The sequence below is a fragment of the Podarcis bocagei genome (assembly GCF_964188305.1).
Source record: "Podarcis bocagei genome assembly, chromosome: Z".
NCBI classification, from domain to species: Eukaryota; Metazoa; Chordata; class Lepidosauria; order Squamata; family Lacertidae; genus Podarcis; species Podarcis bocagei.
Window position 1 is genome coordinate 22,681,456 of NC_138140.1, and position 14,446 is coordinate 22,695,901.

At 41.0% G+C, this 14,446-nt stretch overlaps 2 protein-coding genes across 6 annotated transcripts in view; both read right to left on the reverse strand.

Moving 5' to 3' along the window:
* ATP7A (ATPase copper transporting alpha) overlaps positions 1 to 2,812 on the reverse strand; it is a 44,699-nt gene extending 41,887 nt beyond the window's left edge. For 3 of the 5 annotated variants that reach the window (XM_081178663.1, XM_081178662.1, XM_081178660.1), the window contains exon 1: positions 2,642 to 2,812. Coding sequence is in view for 1 of the 5 variants with exons in the window: in XM_081178661.1 (XP_081034787.1) it covers positions 2,540 to 2,575 (36 nt within the window). In the remaining 4 variants the exon portion in view is untranslated. Of the gene's footprint in view, positions 1 to 2,539 lie in introns of all 5 variants that reach the window. The other 2 variants (XM_081178661.1, XM_081178659.1) reach the window with 1 other exon arrangement.
* Positions 2,813 to 7,717: 4,905 nt separating this feature from the next.
* COX7B (cytochrome c oxidase subunit 7B) lies at positions 7,718 to 13,924 on the reverse strand. The gene is made up of 3 exons (XM_081179900.1): positions 13,764 to 13,924; positions 9,434 to 9,558; positions 7,718 to 7,933 (listed from the first exon to the last, which is right to left on the reverse strand). Exons 1-3 carry the CDS (start codon positions 13,801 to 13,803, stop codon positions 7,856 to 7,858), a joined length of 243 nt encoding a protein of 80 aa, XP_081036026.1. The 5' UTR covers positions 13,804 to 13,924; the 3' UTR covers positions 7,718 to 7,855.
* Between the last annotated feature and the right edge of the window lie 522 nt (positions 13,925 to 14,446).

Genomic DNA, 14,446 nt, shown 5'->3' on the forward strand with positions numbered 1-14,446 from the left:
AATTCATTAGGAATAAGGCTATCAATGACTACTAGTCATGATGGCTATGCTCTGCCTCCACTGTCTGAGGTGGTAATGCTTTTTAATAGCAATTGCTGGAAACCACAGGAGAGAAAGAGGGCTCTTGTGCCTGAGTCCTGCTTGCAGGTTTTTCACTGGAATCTATTTGGCCACTATGAGAATAGGTACATTGGAACAGATGAACCATTGCCCTGTTCCAGCAGGCTCTTCTTTTGTTCTTATATGGCTCAATCAGTTATGGACTTTACACGGAAAAACAATTCACTGCAATCACTGCACGTTCATGTAAGGCACCAATCTTAACTTCACTAACCACTATATTCATCATTTGAGTCGTCTATTACAGATATCACTTCCATTAAAAAAAAAAGTTGTGCGAGTATTTTATACTATTTTACTCTAAAAGAAAGTATGCCTTGGCTCATCACCCTAAATTACAAGTAGAAAGATCAGTTCTCCACTTGTATAAGATATTATCAGAATAAGATCTGGATCTCATTAATAATGATTCATTACCACCATTTCTAAACCAACAGAACATGCATATACTAAACTGTACCATTATAAAGAACAAAAGTAGTTCAGCTTGTTTTTTAAATGCAACTGTAGCAAAATAAAGTGTCCCTATAATTACCTTAATAAGGTCTAGTGACCTGTTTACTGTGTAGGATTTGATCAAAATATTATGCAATTACATATGAAAGGAAGAATCTACTCTACCAGCTTTCCTCCCTTCAAAGCCACTCACACGTATGTCAAAAAGAGAAGAATCATTTAGTGATTCCATGTTTAGTGTTTGTATATTTATGAAATTTTAAAGTGGTTGATTTGATTGTTGTACATTACTTTGACACTTACATGAAAGGGCATTTACATAAAGCTTTTAAACAAAAAAGTGAGAAGAAACTGAAACAGCTTTAATCAGCCTTCCTGAACTTTTTCTGACCACCTGTCATACATACATATATATTTCCTACCTTAATTAGTACACACTTATAGGTTCAGTTTAACGACAGCATTTTCCTACTGCATTATACTTAATGCATTTATCACATCCAATATTATGTTGAAAGAAGAAACAGTTGAAGGACTATAATTATATTTGCACAAAAATGGATGAGGATAGTTTTAAAAGAGAAAAGGATGGAAAATAAATGCGAAAGGAAAAAAACACTAGTGGGAAGCAGTGATTGAAAGAGTAGTTAGAATTTTGTTTGCACATTAATTTATCACAGAAAACAGGAACCAAAGAGCAATTTCAGACCACTCCAATCCTATTCTGTCCCCATCCTCCCATAAATCAGCAGACTTAGTCACCTATTCCTTATCACAAACTGCCTTGGAAACACCTCTCAGTTACAAAAACAGCTTGTCATGTGGAATGAGAGATTGCTATTTGAGAAACATAAGTCCAAAATTGCCCCAACTCCTGAGGCTTGTGGAACTAGTTGTAGTCCATGGGATCCTGGCCCATGCTCCATCCCATGCAATCATCTCTGTTTACATAGTTTTGGCACCATTATCCCTCAGATGTTCATCAAAAGTTCACACTGTTTTGCACAAAACAAGAAACACCAAGTCCACAATGTCCCACATTATTGTCCTCTGGGAACAAGCTAAACACCTTGAGAAGACAAGTAACTAGCCCTAATATGACAGATTTCAGAAGGCTGATTCAATAGAGGGAGTAAACTTGACCTGTTCATTACATGAAGCAGCATCAGCATCCCACTGATCAAGGGGCTTTTACCCTGTGTTCTTCTATATGCTAGCTCTCCTTGGTAAACCACCTCAATGCTAACAAGGGACTAAAACAAAAGCAAAAACTTTTGCACATCACAAACATGTATTTCCAAACACACCAAATCAGGGGAGAGCATCTGGCCCCATCCTCTGGCCAAGGTGGGCAGACATCTCTAAAACCCAGGCACAAGATACCAGACAGAATGAAACCTCCACAGGTGGGGCATATCTGCAGCGGGCCTCGCATCCACAAGCAGAATCAAATGCTTTTCAGGAAGGTCGACTTTAAAGACAGACACACTCAGCAGCTACATCAGCATTAATTAATGAACTAAAAGATGCCTCTTGAGGGACATATTCTGGCTCTCGCTTGCTCTCCCTTTAAGAATAAATAAATAAAAATGTCTAAGTGAGTGGATGGTGCATTAATTAAGTTTGCTTAACAGGAAATTTTAAAAAGATTGTTTGTTCTTTAAACAAAGGAAGAGATCCCTGCCCCAAGAGGCTTGCAATCCAGAAAGCTACTCTCCACAACAGGCGCTGTGGGAAGATGACGGAGAGGGAAGCCAAGCCGACCAAGAGAGCTCTTGAGCCAGTGCAGAGTGCTTCCCCATGCCGCCCACCGACTCCAGCACGCTAGTCCTTCCACGGAGGGGTCGATTGCGGTTACACACCCAGCAGTCTCCGCTCAAGAGAATAAGGAAGCTGGAGGAAAGGGGGGGGGTGGATGCGTTTCATCTGTTATACTTATAATATTTATTCATTCGCAGCCCACCTTTTCCACCTCCAAGGAGCTCGAAGGGGTCCACATCGCTCTTCCCCCTTCCTCGTTTTGTCCTCACAACAACCCTGCTAGGTAGCCTGAGGAGCGATTTACCTCAGGCGCCAGCGAGGGGTGTCTCGTTCGTTCTTTCTTCCGTCTGCCGGCCTCTCACGTGGCAGGAGGGCGCTCCTCTCCGCCCGAACAGGCTCCTTACCTGGCCGGATTTCTGCCCCTCAAGAGGCGCCGGCCGACCGCAAACAGCGCGGCGGACTCTTTCCCCTCCTGTTTCCCTAAGTTCCCCCCGCCCCCTTGAGGCTTGGCCCCGCCCCTCCCAACGACGGTTGCTACACACTTTGCGCTGTCATCGCGCTCGTCGTTTCCCTCTTTCCGCCCCGCCTGTAAAGCAAAAGGAATCACGTGGAAGAGAACGGATGATCATGTGACAGGGAAGATGACGCTAGGCGACATGATGCCCCGCCTCAATAACCTCTAAGGCAGAGCTGTAGGTATAGACTTAGAGCCCGTTAAAGGAACCCGCTGCTGGACTCCAAATTCCCATCAGCCCCAGCCAGCAAGGGCGAATAGCTGAAGGGCGGTGGGAGCTGTAGTCCAACCACACTGTAATCCAACCTTCGTTTCTCACGCCTGGTCTAAAAGGAAGGCTGGAAGTGTGCAGAGGCAGCTTTGCAGGGGGGAGGGCTCAGTTTAGAGAAAAGGAAAATTGATGCAGAAAAGTTTTTCCCCTTCTCATAATAATATAAATAATAAATGATAGGAATCCAATAGAGCTGAATGATGGAAAATCCAGGACGGAATAAAAGAAAGTACCTCTTCATGTAGCGCAGTTAAACTGTGGAACTCACCCCCACAGGAGACAGCGAAGGCCACCAACTTGGAATAGCTTTGAAAGAGGATTAGACAAGTTGATGGGAGGATAAGGCCATAGATAGCTACCGGCCATGAGGGATGTATTCTTTGTCCACTAATATCAAAGGCAGTAATGCTTCTGAATTCTGGTTCCTGGAAGCCACAGGAGTGTTGCCCTTGTGCTCAGGTCCTGCTTTCTGGCCTCCCACAGGTAGATTACTAGATTAGATGAGCTATTGGCCTGTTCCAGCAGGGTGCCTTTGGACAGATGCTTAAAAGCCTGCCTGAGGAACTGACACTTTGCCATGGGCCCAGGCATGAGGGAGTTTGTTCTTAACATATTATGGTTTGGGTGACATTGCCAAGAACAGCCCTTTGTTATGCAATGATTTAATACAAACTTCAGTGCACTTCAATAAAGCTAGTATCTAATCCTTTTAGAACTGCTTTAACTTGTTTTAGGATGTGGATATAACTGTTGCAAATTGCACTTTAGAAATGTCCCTTTAACAAAAAAAGAAAGCATCCTTGTGCTTATGGCAGTGGCCTTATGGAGCATGTTCCAGTGTTATGTTATCCCCTTTTCTGTAGATGAATCTAAAATTTTAAGACCCAGCTGATGAGGGGAAAGATGCTATTGTCTTGAGTTGCAGAGCTGTAACTGTCTACCAGTTTCTTGCAGCAGTCTAAAGTTATAAGTTATAGTCTAAAGCAGTCTAAACGTAATAGTCAATTTTCTTGTTTCTCACAGTGTTAACATGAAAAGTTGGTGTGCTACACTATATACTGCATACTTTATTCAATCAATAAAAGGCTGAAAGACTGGCAATCACATATTTAACTACACTAGATGTCAATTATACATCTATACCAGGAGGCAGCCATTCCAACATTTAGTTTTAATTTTCCAATCCATCAGATAACAAACCTATTTTTTAAATTAGACATTATTCCAGAAAAAAATTAATACTTTTTTCCAGGTAAAGGGGGTTGCTATGGGCAACCCAGTAGCTTCCATCACTGCCTGTTTACATATGACTGAGCTTAAGAATACCATAAATTCTACCATAACCCCTTTAACAAGTATTTCAGATATTATGGGAGATGTTTTCCAAGGTGTCTTTGTTTTTTTGTTGGATTAACTCAATTAACGATAATGTCAAGTTTGCATATCATATGTATCTAAAGAAAATTCCATTCTTGGATGTCTTTGTGTAACAGGGTATACTAAGCCTTCGGACAAAAATTCATTGTTACATCATTCTAAAAATTACCCCAAACATCTAAAGAACAACCTATCATATGGACAGTTTCTATATTAAGAGAGAAACTGTACATCATAACAGTTTATAGGCTGATCAATTCTCTCTGGATTTAAACAAGGGCTTCCCAAAACAGGTGGTTCTTGAGTCCTGATTAAAAGCTGACAATATCAGCAGAGAGAACAAGCTGGTCATCGCAAACACGCTTTTCCAACAACACAAGAGACGACTCTACACATGGACATCACCAGATGGGCAGCATCGAAATCAGATCGATTATATTCTCTGCAGCCAAAGATGGAGAAGCTCTATACAGTCAGCAAAAACAAGACCTGGAGCTGACTGTGGCTCAGATCATCAGCTTCTTATAGCAAAATTCAAGCTTAAACTGAAGAAAGTAGGAAAAACCACTGGGCCAGAAGATACAATCTAAGTCAAATCCCTTACGAATACACAGTGGAAGTGAGGAAGAGGTTTAAGGATTTAGATTTGGTGGACAGAGTGCCTGAAGAACTATGGATGGAGGCTCATAACATTATACAGGAGGCAGCAACTAAAACCATCCCATTGAAAAGGAAATGCAAGAAAGCAAAGTGGCTATCCAACGAGGGCTTACAAATAGCGGGGGAGAGAAGGCAAGCAAAATGTGAGGGAGATAGTGAAAGATACAGGAAATTGAATGCAGATTTCCAAAAAATAGCAAGGAGAGACAAGAAGGCCTTCCTAAACGAGCAATGCAAAGAAATAGAGGAAAACAATAGAAAGGGAAAAACCAGAGATCTGTTCAAGAAAATTGGAGATATGAAAGGAACATTTCGTACAAAGATTACCATAATAAAAGACAAAAGTGGAAAGGACCTAACAGAAGCAGAAGACATCAAGAAGAGGTGGCAAGAATACACAGAGGAATTATACCAGAAAGATATGGATGTCTCATACACCCCAGGTAGTGCGGTTGCTGACCTTGAGCCAGACATCCTGGAGAGTGAAGTCAAATGGGCCTTAGAAAGCACTGCTAATAACAAGGCCAGTGGAAGTGATGATATTCCAGCTGAACTATTTAAAATGTTAAACGATGATGCTGTTAAGGTGCTACACTCAATATGCTAGCAAATTTGGAAAACTCAGCAGTGGCCAGAGGATTGGAGAAGATCAGTCTACATCCCAATCCCAAAGAAGGGCAGTGCCAAAGAATGCTCCAACTACCGCACAATTGCACTCATTTTGCACGCTGGCAAGGTTATGCTTAAAATTCTACAAGGCAGGCTTAAGCAGTATGTGGACCGAGAACTCCCAGAAGTGCAAGCTGGATTTCGAAGGGGCAGAGGAACCAGAGACCAAATTGCAAACATGCGCTGGATTATGGAAAAAGCTAGAGAGTTCCAGAAAGACATCTACTTCTGCTTCATTGACTATGCAAAAGCCTTTGACTGTGTCGACCACAGCAAACTATGGCAAGTTCTTAAAGAAATGGGAGTGCCTGATCACCTCATCTGTCTCCTGAGAAATCTCTATGTGGGACAAGAAGCTACAGTTAGAACTGGATATGGAACAACTGACTGGTTCAAAATTGGGAAAGGAGTACGACAAGGCTGTATATTGTCTCCCTGCTTATTTAACTTATATGCAGAATTCATCATGAGAAAGGCTGGGCTGGATGAATCCCAAGCCGGAATTAAGATCGTCGGAAGAAATATCAACAACCTCAGATATGCAGATGACACAACCTTGATGGCAGAAAGTGAGGAGAAATTAAAGAACCTTTTAATGAGGGTGAAAGAGGAGAGCGCAAAATATGGTCTGAAGCTCAACATCAAAAAAACGAAGATCATGGCCACTGGGCCCATCACCTCCTGGGAAATAGAAGAGGAAGAAATGGAGGCAGTGAGAGATTTTACTTTCTTGGGCTCCATGATCACTGCAGATGGTGACAGCAGTCACAAAATAAAAAAACGCCTGCTCCTTGGGAGAAAGGCGATGGCAAACCTAGACAGCATCTTAAAAAGCAGAGACATCACCTTGCCAACAAAGGTCCGTTTAGTTAAAGCCATGGTTTTCCCAGTAGTGATGAGCTGGACCGTAAAGAAGGCTGATCGCCGAAGAATTGATACTTTTGAATTATGGTGCTGGAGGAGACTCTTGAGAGTCCCATGGACTGCAAGAAGATAAAACGCATCCATTCTTAAGGAAATTTGCCCTGAGTGCTCACTGGAAGGACAGATCGTGAAGCTGAGGCTCCAATACTTCGGCCACCTCATGAGAAGAGAAGACTCCCTGGAAAAGACCCTGATGTTGGGAAAGATGGAGGGCACAAGGAGAAGGGGGCGACAGAGGACGTGATGGTTGGACAGTGTTCTTGAAGATACAAACATGAGTCTGACCAAACTGCGGGAAGTAGTGGAAGACAGGAGTGCCTGGCGTGCTCTGGTCCATGGAGTCACGAAGAGTCGGACACGACTAAACGACTAAACAAATATCAGCAGACATTCATTGTTTGCAGCTCAGTCTGTTACCAAAACACAGATAATTCTAGTCCTTTGAATTAAACTATTTCAATGACATAATATAAAATACTTACCAGAGTGCCACAGAGCCCACCTTGCAGCATTTCACATAATTTGGCAGATATATTTTCATGTGTATATTTTGCATATGACATCTCAGTTACCTTAAACACTTTAAGTGTGGTTACTGTACATGCTGTTCTCAAAGTTTAGAAATTAAATAAAATTTTAACCCTATTGATAAAGCAATATGTTAATATCATTTACCAATTGTAACTCTATGCATGTTGTGTGCATGTTCATGTGTATTTTATTGTGTCCAGATACCAATGGCGGAAAAGTTGGTGAAGTTATTCTAATCCATGAAGAACATCATGTCAAACATGTATGTCACATTCTGCCTCCAATTGTTTTGGGACTGGCTCTTTTTTAGTTTCATAAGCACAATACTCTACTGGCACAATACATTTTAACAATTCAGTTTAGTAATCTGTACTACCAAAGTACTCTTTTCTACCTAGCTATAAGGGACAAAATTAATGGAACAAAGCCAATAATTTTAATGTTTAAATGCATTTATTAAATCACAGATAACTGTGCCCTCTACAAGGCATCGTATTAGTATATTCCAATAAAAGCTCCAGCGAACCCATGGCTGCTCCCAACTTTTCAGCAGAGGATTTAACCCAGCATCTCTACTCCTCTCTCCATTCTTTTGGGGTAATTCGACCAACAGGAGACAAATTCCATTCTATCCCTGTTTGTGTTACAACCTGCAAGTAACAGTAAAGAATCAACAGTCAAGCACAGTGAAATCTTACTTTCCAACAGCTGCAACTACAACTTAGAAGTTTTAAGCCAGATCCTCAAAGGCAAACCAGCTGAATGTACCTTTCTCAGCAACACCCATTATATTTTTTCTCTTTGTAATGAGACAATGTGCACGTACCATCAGTGAAACAATGAAAAAATAACCAATGGCCCCTTAAGTTCTCTTGAAGCGTTCTGATCTGGATTTATCCAATGTAATTTTTAAAAAGGGTATTCTATACATATGGTACATAGCAACATAGTGTTATATATTGTTAAGCAGTGACAGGTGTTTTCTTCAGAGAGCGAGACATGTCTCTCTGAAGCTATAAACCTCCTGTACTTTGGTGTAACCCTCAACACCACTCAACCAGCTGCACAAACAGAAGGCATGAAGCTTAACTGTAAAATTGTTTTGTGTAAATTAAGGACCAGTTATACATCAGTTTCCACAGACCAAACTTCAATATGTCAAGGCAGAACTCAAGTTCCGGCAGCTTACTATTTCTTCATTCCACTGATGTCCTAGTTCTGAATAACCTTAACCACCATATATTAATTAAATCTAGCTCCCAATCTAAGACTTTATAATCTATTTGGCACACATGTCTTCTTAGTCTTCTTAGTTGCAGCATCCACCCTGTGGAGCTTCTACTGAAGACTACGCTGTCCTCTTCCTCATTAGCCTGCCTCTGACTGGTGAAGGCTAACCGAGATATGATTTTTAAAATGTTGCTTAGCTGTTTCCCCTCATTTCATCTGGTTTTCATGAGGCCAAAAAGTGGATTGTCGATTCTGCTCTTGTGCTGCTGAAATTATTCATATTACAGAATCTGTGTCCTGAACTTTTAACTATTATGCTGCTCGGAGGGCCCTCCTTTGGCATAAAAGTGGCTTATAAATTTTAATTAAAAAACCCCTTAGTGAAACTTATTTTTTAATGTTGCACTTTAAAGGCAAGTCTGTCCTGCAAAATCTTTTAAGTGTCATACCACCACTGCAGTACATCAACCTTGGGATGCTAAGCAATGAGAGTAACCATACAGTGGTACCTCGGGTTAAGTACTTAATTCGTTCCAGAGGTCCATTCTTAACCTGAAACTGTTCTTAACCTGAAGCACCACTTTAGCTAATGGGGCCTCTCGCTGCCGCTGTGCAGCCGGAGCACGATTTCTGTTCTCATCCTGAAGCCAAGTTCTTAACCCGAGGTACTATTTCTGGGTTAGAGGAGTCTGTAACCTGAAGCGTATGTAATCTGAGGTACCACTGTATTTTCTTCTTAATGGCAGAATAGGAAAATATTTTACACAACTTCTCGGGATTTCTTAAAGAGCTGTGATGATGCTTTCATTTGTTAATTTTTTAAAATTAAATTTCATCCACATATAGCCTGACCTATGGCTTTTCCAGAAGGAATTGTTACTTCCAATTGACAGAGCTAAATGCAAAGCTTAAATACTTACATAGCTCCAAATGGAGACACAAAACAGAGCCCCACCAAGTAAAATCAAGTTGCCAAATTTGTCATGAAAATCAGGCCCATGTTTGTGGTGAACTTGTCTTGCCGCAGTACGCTGCACGCCACGAGCTAAAACACAAGATGAAACCTTTAGTTAAGAACCTCTTTTACTATGTGATGACTTGTGCATTAAATAGGAAAGAACTACAACCTCCACCACAGGTACTTTCAAACCATTTGAATATTACAGTGTATATATATGGCTGCAACAAAAACAACTTGGCAAATTGTGAAGTTGCATGACTTGTTTGCAATGGGATCCACTCGTTCAGACACACTCCACTTTGTGATCAATGGGAAACTAAGTCCACCATCCGATGCATTTCCATACCCACACACTTTGCACTTTATTATCTCTGTCCCTCTCTCTGCAGGAAAAGAGAGCCTCTTCTATAGCCAAGCTATTGAAAGCCATCAGAACCCACATTTCAGAACTCACAGCCTCTCATTCCCATTGGATTTGTTGCGGTAACACTTGACTCAGGGTTTTTTTGTATTTTTAATGCTCCCCACTTAGGGTACTACACACTGGATTTACACCGGCTATTAGAATTTAGAATGAAATTTCTGAAAAATCTGAAAAGCTCTGAATGAAATCTTCTGAAAAATCTAAGTTGGAGACGGAGTTGTTGGATACTAAAGGTAAAAATTTGTCTAAAATGTATAAATTATTGCTGGAGTGGCATACAAAAGATGAACAAGTTAAATCTGTGATGATAGATTGGGCAAGAGATCTAGGACATAACATAATGCTTAACGATTGGGAAAGACTGTGGAAGAAAGGGGTTAAGTTCACCGCATGTACTGTGTTAAAGGAAAATATAATGAAAATGATGTATAGATGGTATTCGACCCCTGTTAAACCAGCTAAGATTTATCATAACTGTAATAACTTATGTTGGAAATGTAAAGAAAAAGAAGGAACTTTTTATCACAAGTGGTGGACCTGCCCCAAGGTAAAAGACTTCTGAGAAAAGATTTATAATTAATTGGAAAAAACGTAGACTTGGTTGGCATGCATATTTATGGCATAATAAAGCAAAAATCCATAAAGGATTTGGAAACCACATATTTCGAAGATCTCTAATAGAAATATGGGATAGATATAAAAATCTATTAGAATGAAAAACACCACATTGGTTATCCCCATTAGAAGCAATGAGTGTGAAAAAGATCAATATGTGTGGAAATTGGATAACTTGCGGGAGATTAATACAAAAAAAAGGAAGTAAATGGAAGATGAAACCATATGAGGAAGTTAAATATGTAAATGATTGGCTACACTATCATCAGGTTAATGAAATGTTTAAACAGGACTTTAAAGAAAAAGGGTTTGAAGTTTGAAGTTGAGATATTAAGCAATAAATATAAAATTTTGTCTAAAATGTATCAATTGCTGCTTGAATGGCATTTGAAGGATGAGGAGGTAAAGTTGGTTATGATTCATTGGGCTAAAGATATTGGGTATAATATACAGCTGAGCGATTGGGGAAAATTATGGAAGGAAGGCTTAAAGTTTACTGCATGCAATGCTTTAAAAGAAAATGTGATGAAAATGATGTATAGATGGTATATTACACCTGTTAAATTGGCTAAAATGTATAAGGTAAGCAACAAATGTTGGAAATGTAAAGAAAAAGGAACATTTTATCATATGTGGTGGGAATGTAAAAACGTGAAAAACTTCTGGGAAATGATATATAATGAGATGAAAAAAAATGTTGAAATATACATTTATTAAGAAACCAGAAGCATTTTTACTGGGCATTGTAGGAGATGATATAAACAGAAAGGACTGTAAGCTGTTTTTATATGCAATGACGGCAGCAAGAATATTATTGGCACAAAAATAGAAGCAAGAAGAATTACCGACGAAAGAAGATTGGAGGATGAAATTGATGGTCTATGCAGAATTAGAACAGCTAACAGGAAGAATTCGAAACAGCGGGACCAGAGATTCACAGAAGATTGGTGTAAAATTATGGACTATTTGAAAAGTAATTGTGACGACCAGATTACATTTGTGGGTTTGCAAGAAGTTTTGTGAGGTGAATAATTTGAATTAATGCATAACTGGATAAAAAGGGAGACATTAGTTAAGATAATTAAAGGCAACATGAATTTAAGTAATGCAGAAGAAATGATAAAAATGGGGGATCATCAGAGGTGTTGATGGAAGTCCAAAAAGATTGTATAAAATGTGAAATGTTGTGGTATGCATGATAATTAATATGTTTAAAAATTAATGAAAGAAAGAAAGAAAGAAAGAAAGAAAGAAAGAAAGAAAGAAAGAAATATACATTTATAAAGAAACCAGAAGCCTTTCTTCTTGGAATAATTGGTCGGGAATTGCCCAAGAAAGATGTTAAATTATTTTTGTATGCCACAACTGCTGCTCCAATTTTACTAGCTAAAAAGTGGAAAACGCAAGAATTACCAACTGTGGAAGAATGGCAGATGAAGATGATGGATTTTTTGGAGCTAGCCGACCTAACCAGAAGAGTCTGCGACCAGAAGGAGGAGGAGTATCAGGAAGAATGGACTAAATTTAATGATTAGTTAGTTAAATTTGTTAAGTTAAATTAATTTGAAACAGCTTGCAGGAATTAGATTGGCTTAGGATTTTATATAAGTTAAGTGTTGAATTAATATGTTTAATTTCAAATTGAAAAGATATAAGGAAGTTAAACGACTAAGTTAAGTTTATAAGAACTCTGATTTGGAAAACCATTAAAAAGATATACATTTTAATCCAACCAAGGGGAAGCGAGGAAGTCACTTAACAATGTTAATAAGTATAACTTTAATAAGGTTATGATTTATGTTTGTTTGTTTGTTTGGTTGGTTGGTTTATAATTTTGTGAAAATTAGTAAACATTTTGGGGGGGAAACCAGAATGAAATCTCTAATTATTTTACTGTTCTGACATCACTATTCAGAATTCCTACATACTTACTAAAGTAGTTTAGGGTAGCTGGATGAATTTGCCAAATACAAAATGTTTTCACAGGAGGCCAACAAAGGTCTCCAACATTTGAAACAAATATCACTTTCAAAAGTTTGCATGGGTAAGAAGTTCTACTTTGAATGTGTCATTCTCTAAAATTCCAAGAGAAAGAAATATATACTCAACGACCCAATCCTATCAAGTTACAATCTTTATTTTCAATGGGGCATCCTCACACATTACTGTGCTTTCTCCATACAAGAATGAAATTGAAAGATTACTATTTATTAAGCTCTAATTGCTGGTTGTCCTAGGACTCCATAAACAAAGTCAAATGCGCTATGGCCTCTGCCCCCAACCAGGTAACCTGGGACTCCCAGAAAATGCACTATGGCACAGACAATTGCAACCCCATCGATTTGCCAGTGAATAAGCAGCCAATTCAGTGCTTGCTCTCCTCTTCTTTTCCCAGTCACCTTGTACTATTAGGTTATTATCTTGATGTAGGAGCCATCTCATCTTTTAAAATGAATACAGTGCTTAGAAAGTGTTACTTTTGTGTGTTTTAAAACACCCTTCTTTTGTAATAATAAAGAAGGACAGCTGGAATCCCAAATGCCTGCAAGTAAGGATGAGAAAGACCTCTGCCTTGAATCCCTGGAGTGCTACTGCCAGTAAATGAACACAATCCTGGGCTAGTTGCGGAGAAAGCCTCTTTCTCCTGGGTCAATGGAAAAACGAGAATACATCATCTCCTTTACAGCTGGCAATGCAAAGCGCCGTCTCCATTAAAACTGCTGCAGTGTCTCCGTCTCGCCCTCCTCTTACATCCATCTCTAGAAGAGGGAGCCGGCAAAGCTGGATCTTATTCGCCACGTGCGATGCTCGGGATGGCCATTTAACGAACTGAGGTTCTGCCCCACCCCAACATAACGGCTCCCCGCACCCAGCATAAATCCTGGCTACATGAAAGCGCTGCATTGCCGTCTCCCTTTAGCAGCAGCACCCCCCCCCCCAAAAAAAAACCCCACACCTCTACCAACATAGCTGTTTGGAGCTTCAGCCTATACAGGTAGTCCTGGGTGCCACCTCCCGCAGGACCCTCGCAGCTCAGCAACTGGCGCTGCCAAGTGAGGTCCGTCTAGGCAGCACAGAGCACAGCAGATGGCGAGGCAGGAGGGCCCTAAACGCGAGACCCCGGCGCCGAGCACGGCCTTAGCAAAGGAGACCCCGGCCACTATGGAGAAGTCGGAGGAGGGTTGCCTCTGTCCGCCGCCACCCAACGCCGCGCGGAGGACGGAGGGCCGACCTTCCCCTTTACACTCACCCGCGAAGCGCAGAGCTCCCCTTGCCAAAGGAAAAAACATGTCTCAGCCTCAGGATCGGACTCAGCCCCTCAGAGTTCCTCTCCCGGAGTCCTTGACAAGCACAGGTGAAGAGCACAATGGCCGTCGCCGTGCAAGGCGTGACCTGCGCATGTGCCCCCCCGCCTTCCGAGAAGAGCATGCTGGGAAATATAGTATGGCTGGAAGAATTGCCGAGGGACCCAACCCGGCACCCCCAGTTCTTTTGGGAGTGGTGGGTGGGAAAGAGTAGCTTGTGGCTGGCCTGCCTCTGGCCGGTCTCGGGGTCTGTGGGTTCAGGAAAGGATCGGGAGCGAGGGAAGCCGAGACCTATTGCCTCGGCGAGGTTGAGAGTCCCTTTGCGTGCCTCTTCCCCGCAGTGTCAGGATGGCCGAGTGGTCTAAGGCGCCAGACTCAAGGCGGATGCATAGAGTTGCCTTCCCGCGAGCGGGGCTGGGTGTTCTGGTCTCTGTATAGAGGCGTGGGTTCGAATCCCACTTCTGACACATCCTTTTTTATTTTTTTGTTCCGTTGCATTTTGTTTCATTTTTACTAAAAAAGAAAACCCATTGCACAAAGCACAGCGGGCTGGAGGAGTTGTTGCTTCGCCGCCGCTTTCCTTAGTTCTTGCTCCAGGAAAGCTGTTACCCTCCAGGTCTCCCTGACG

Bases quoted from the DNA above. Each gene is read 5' to 3' on its own strand.
- COX7B (XM_081179900.1), bottom strand. From the start codon at position 13,803: ATGTTTTTTCCTTTGGCAAGGGGAGCTCTGCGCTTCGCGG. The intron at 9,559-13,763 runs GTGAGTGTAAAG...CTTGTGTTTTAG, and splicing joins GGGAGCTCTGCGCTTCGCGG to CTCGTGGCGTGCAGCGTACT. The intron at 7,934-9,433 runs GTAAGTATTTAA...TGTTACTTGCAG, and splicing joins GTGTCTCCATTTGGAGCTAT to GTTGTAACACAAACAGGGAT.